Source organism: Egretta garzetta, unplaced genomic scaffold (genome assembly GCF_000687185.1).
Source record: "Egretta garzetta isolate BGI_Z169 unplaced genomic scaffold, ASM68718v1 scaffold579, whole genome shotgun sequence".
NCBI lineage: Eukaryota > Metazoa > Chordata > Aves > Pelecaniformes > Ardeidae > Egretta > Egretta garzetta.
In genome coordinates, this window is record NW_009260841.1 from 37,264 (window position 1) to 42,844 (window position 5,581).

Here is a 5,581-nt window from a genome sequence, read left to right on the forward strand (position 1 = left end):
CGGTTGGCCTTCTGGGCTGCCAGCGCACATTGCCGGCTCATGCCCAGCTTTTCATCCATCAGTACCCCCAAGTCCCTCTGGGCAGGGCTGCCCCCCATCCTCTCTTCCCCCAGCCTGTATGGATACTGGGGGTTACCCCGACCCAGGGGCAGGACCTTGCAGTTGGCCTTGTTGAACCTCATGAGGTTCACACAGGCCCCACCTCTCCAGCCTGTCCAGGTCGCCAGGTTCCAGGTGGGGCCGAGGTTTGGTGCTTTTAATCGCGGCATCTCGTCAGCAGTCGCCTCTCTGCTCTGCAGCCCCGTGCTTGGCTGCCCCGGCGTCTCCGCGTCCCTTCCATCCACCCCCCCCTTGCCCTGTTGGCCTCTGCTCCGTGTTCCCTCGTTAATGGAATTGTAGCTGTTGAAGACGGAAGGAACCTTAGGCTCCTCCGTACTTCATCCACATGCAATGACCCATGCTTTGGCTGCGCTTTTTTACGCCGTTTCTCCGAATTAGGGCATTTTGGTCTCGCCGTTGATGCATGCCTACCCTTTGCTGTTAGACTGTCGTTTCGATTTCCCTCTCGTCGATGCGCCAAGCTGCAGGGCGTTGGTTTGACACGTGACCATCTTCTCCTCTCCTTGATTCATACTTCCTCTTCTCTTTTCTATCTCTAGCGTGCAGCCTCTTCGCACGTCCCCGGTAGGGGCTCTGCAGCCCCGTGCTTGGCTGCCCTGGCATCTCCGCGTCCCTTCCATCCACCCCCCCCTTGCCCTGTTGGCCTCTTCTCCGTGTTCCCTCGATAATAGAATTGTAGCTGTTGAAGATGGAAGGAACCTTAGGCTCCTCCGTACTTCATCCACATGCAATGACCCATGCTTTGGCTGCGCTTTTTTACGCCGTTTCTCCGAATTAGGGCATTTTGGTCTCGCCGTTGATGCATGCCTACCCTTTGCTGTTAGACTGTCGTTTCGATTTCCCTCTCGTCGATGCGCCAAGCTGCAGGGTGTTGGTTTGACTCGTGACCATCTTCTCCTCTCCTTGATTCATACTTCCTCTTCTCTTTTCTATCTCTAGCGTGCAGCCTCTTCGCACGTCCCCGGTAGGGCGCCGCACAGGCACAAGCGGAGGGCTCTGGCCTTGCTCTGGGGAGCCAGAGAGAAGGGGGACGCTCTCCCTGGGGTCGAATTCTCCGCCCGGAGAAGCCTCGCTTCTCGCAGTGCGCCCCTTCGCCTTCCTCCAGGCTCGTGTAACCGTCATCACCCATCCCCTCCTGCCTCGCAGATGTTACCCGCAGTCCCTCCCCGAGTCCCCTTCTCTGGTGGGACCCAACACCAACGCCACCCCCAGCAGTTTTCCTTTGTTTAATTTGGAGAAAAGGGGGGGAGTAGAGCTAAGGCGGGCTCTGTTTAGGTTTGCGCCGGGCCTGAAACCTTTGCAGAAGATCCCCGTTCTGTTTCCATGCTGCTTTTTCTGGGTCTGTGGTTAAGGAAGCCACAGAGAGTCACTGGTACAGAGCGTGGCAGGTACGTCTGGTAGGTGTTTCATGTCTGTGCAATGTCTGGATCTGGCTTTTCCCGCAGAGGGCTGGGAAGGAGGATTTGTTTTCTGGAATTACTCTGGTAACTCCGAAGGAAAGGGGGTTGTGATGATGGAATCGTTTGGGTTGGCAAAGCCCTTGAAGCTCCCCCAGCCCAACCGCCCCCCTACCCCTGCCATCCCACCCCCAAACCCCGGCCCTCAGCCCCGCCCCTGCCCCCAAGGGGAAGGAATTGTTCCCCATGGCCAACCTCACCCTGCCCTGGCACAACTTGAGGCCGGTGCCCCTCGTCCCGTGTATCAGGACGCTGAGTTGAGCCACGTGCCCTGCTCAGCAGGAGCTCAGGTCTTGCTTGAGTAGACACTCTTCCCCCCTTGAGCTGTATTTATCACAGCAGAGGTCCGTGCTGTTACCACCACAGCCATTAGGGGAGCCCGACTCCGCTTTTTCCATAGGCTTAGTTCTCTTTGAACAAATCCTCCCTCAGTTCTGAAACTCTTCTTCACCTTCCTCGAATCCTCGTGCCGTGCCATCGCTCCGAGCCATCCCCAGCTCTCCTCCTAGGACGTCTCGGAGAAGTCTGGCTGTCACATCGGTGAGACAGGCAACGTCACCTCGCTCCGGTTGCTCGCAGCCTTACTGGAGACGATGCGAGGCGCCGGTGTTGGATCGCCGAGGGTGGTAGCCCTGTCGTAAGACTTTCTGTTCAAGGCTTCCTCTGCACCGGCCTGGAGCTTTCGGGATAAATCCCAGCACGGGCGTTTCAACTGCCTGCCTGAAGAGCAAAATTAAAATTTTCTGCATCGGATTGAAGTGTAAAATTCACTTCCTTGAGTTACAGAGTGGGGGGTTAAAACAATTGTACAGGGACTGTGGTGAAGTCCAACATTCTGCCTTCACAGAATCACACAATCCCAGCATGGCCGGGGCTGGCAGGGCCCCCCAGAGCTCCCCCAGTGCCACCCCCCTGCCCAAGCAGGCTCACCCAGAGCAGGGGGCACAGGACAGCGGCCAGGCGGGGGTTGAAGATCTCCAGAGAAGGAGACTCCACAGCCCCCCTGGGCAGCCTGGGCCAGGGCTCGGGCACCCTCACAGTCAACAAGTTCTTCCTCCCGTTCAACTGGAACCTCTTCTGCTTCAGGTTGTGCCCATGGCCCCTTGTCCTGGCGCTGGGCACCACTGGGAAGAGTCTGGCTCCGTCCCTGTGACCCCCACCCTTGAGATATTTGTAAGTGTTGATGAGATCCCCTCTCAGCCTTCTCTTCTCCAGGCTGAACAAGCCCAGCTCCCTCAGCCTTTCCTCCTAGGGGAGATGCTCCAGTCCCCTCATCATCCTTGTTGCGGTCCCTCTGGGCAGAGCTGCTTCCCAGCAGGTCAGCCCCCAACCTGTCCTGGTGCATGGGGTTTGATCTCCCCAGGGGCAGCACCCAACACTTGCCCTTGTTGAACTCCATCAGGTTCCTCTCCGCCCAACTCTCCAGCCTGGCCAGGTCCCGCTGGATGGCAGCGCAGCCTCCCGGTGCGTCAGCCGCTCCTCCCAGTTTGGTGTCCTCAGTGAACGTGCTGAGGGTACGCTCTGTCCCCTCGTCCAGGTCATGGATGGAGAAGTTGAACAAGACTGGGCTGAGCTCTGAGCCCTGGGGAACCCCATGAGCTACCGGCCTCCAAGTGGACTCTGTCCCGCCAACCAGAACCCTCTGAGCTCTGCCCTGCAGCCAGTTCCCAATCCACCTCACTGTCCACTCATCCAGCCCACGCTTCCTGCGCTTCCCTATGAGGATGTTATGGGAGACAGTGCCAAAAGCCTTGCTGAAGTCAAGGATTGAAGTGTCAGGCAAGGAGTGAGGACCTCTGGAAGCTCTTCTGTGGGATTTCTTGGCCGTTCCAGGCTCTCTCCTGGGGAGAAGGGATTGCAGGATCCTTCTTCAGGTCCTGCCTTTCCACCAGTTCTTCCTTTCCCTCAGCCTGGCGAGGCTGGGGCTTCCTTTGGCATTAGTTTTGGGAAGGGTTGCTGTTGGGCGCTGTTGCGTGGCAGAAGCCTTGGCCATCGCTGGGAATGGGGGCTGGCTGCTGCCAGACCCGCCGTCCCCTCTCTGACCCCGCAATGGTGTGTTCGGACTGTCCTCAGGTTGGCTTTGGGGTAGGTCTGACCCTCGGGACTGATCATCTCTCCGGCAGCGGTTCTTTTGCGGTGAGGGATACTAAAGGGAGGTTGGAGTGAGTTTAGAGCTTTAGCACGGATGGAATTCATTCGTGTCGCGGCTTCGCCGGCCTGAGACTGCAGAAAACCGATGGGCTGGGAATGAATGAAAACGCTCAAAACTGCTTTTCTCGCTTCCGTAACAGCAGCTGAAGTTGACTGAGACTCATACGAGGAGCGGCTGGGGGAACTGGGGGTGTTTCGTCTGGAGCAGAGGAGGCTGAGGGGAGCCCTGATCGCCCTCTACAACTGCCTGAGAGGAGGCTGTAGGGAGGGGGGGGGCGGCCTCTGCTCCCTGGTAACAGATGATAGGACGGGGGGGGATGGTTTGAAGCTGTGCCAGGGCAGGTTTAGGTTAGATATTAGGAAAAACTTCTTCCCCGAAAGGGCTGTCAGGCTCTGGAATGGGCTGCCCAGGGAGGTGGTCGAGTCCCCATCCCTGGGGGGATTTAAAAGAAGGATGGATGAGGTGCTGAGGGCCAGGGTTTGGGGGTGGGATGGCAGGGTTAGGTTAAAGGTTGGACTCGATGATCTCAAAGGGCTTTTCCAACCAAAGTGATTCTATGATTCTATGAGAGGTTTGTGGCTCTGCGTCCCCATCTCACCAGGTCCGGGGCTATGTTGCTCAGGGATGGGGGTGTTGGAAGCAGTCTGCTTTCTCAAGCATGCTTCACGTGAACCTCAAGAGGATGCTCCAAGTCCCCGTGCTCTTGAGAGGACGCTTGCAGAACTGTCACGTTCCTGCCTACAAAGCGTGGGGACACGCTCGCCCTGGGTAGATGCAGAAGTCCCCTCTGCTGGCGTGGGCAATCCTCGGGTGTCCTCTGGTCAGAGCGCTGCTTCCACGTAGGTACGACGCTTGCCGACAGCGGTGCGTGCCTCTCAGAGGGGTCGCTGCTGACTGTCCCGGGCCCCCCAGTGTTGCTAAGATTCGGGGGGGAGTTCTTGATGCTCATTGTAGCGACTCCAGGATGTGTTTCCAAAAGTCATTTATTATTTTGCTTGTGGAATCACGTGTCGGAGGTTGGGGTCCTGAGCAGTTCTTCCCTGTCCTGCCATAGATGACGTGCGTGGAGAAAGCAGGCAACGATGAGAAGATGCTCATCAAAATCTTCCGGTGCTTGGGGAGCTGGTTCAACCTGGGGGTCCTGGACAGCACCTTCATGGCAAACAGCAAGTTACTGTCGCTCCTCTTCGAGGTGCTGGTGAGTATCTCTATTGGAAAATGAAGGGGGGTGGTGATGGGCCTTGGGTACCAGGATGGCGTCGCTTTGAAATCCAAGAGCGTCTGAGGGCTGACGCTGCTTTTCCGTGCGCTGTGCAGGTATGGAAGGTGAGTTTTCATCCCGCCTGGCCTGAGGAGGGTCCTTGACCTTGATCAGCTCTGTCGAGCGTGCCGTCCCTCCCTGTGGGCAGGCAGGGAAGAGCGAGCTCTCTGAGCACGGTCAAAGTGTCTGCTTGGCTATTTGCGTGGAGGGAGGAGACTCTGCAGCTCCTGCAGGATTGTTCTTGCCTATCCACTGTCTATTTTGACCCAGAAAATATGTGTTTAGGGGTGAGCACCATTCCCTGTTCTTCGGTGGGTGCAAAAGACTCTGAAATCTCTCCTGAGCGGATGCCCTTGCCTGGTTTTACTGAAGCCCAAGCTCAGTTATCCCCACGAGAGCGTTCCTGCAACGTGGTGCCCCCTGACGCACCTTCTCCCCGCAACGCTTGGGAATCCCAGCTCTTCATAGAATAGAATCATAGAATCACAGAATCATTTGGGTTGGCGAAGCCCTTGAAGCTCCCCCAGCCCACCCGCCCCCCTACCCCTGCCATCCCACCCCCAAACCCTGGCCCTCAGCACCGCCTCTGCC

At 57.6% G+C, this 5,581-nt stretch overlaps 1 protein-coding gene across 1 annotated transcript in view; it reads left to right on the forward strand.

The window, feature by feature from the left end:
- Positions 1-5,581, forward strand: part of TNPO3 (transportin 3) — a gene marked incomplete at its 3' end in the record, with an annotated part of 39,114 nt that overhangs the window by 8,059 nt on the left and 25,474 nt on the right. Inside the window, exon 6 of the mRNA XM_035902530.1 lies at positions 4,784-4,927. Within this exon, the coding sequence (XP_035758423.1) occupies positions 4,784-4,927 (144 nt within the window). The remainder of the gene's footprint in view (positions 1-4,783; positions 4,928-5,581) is intronic.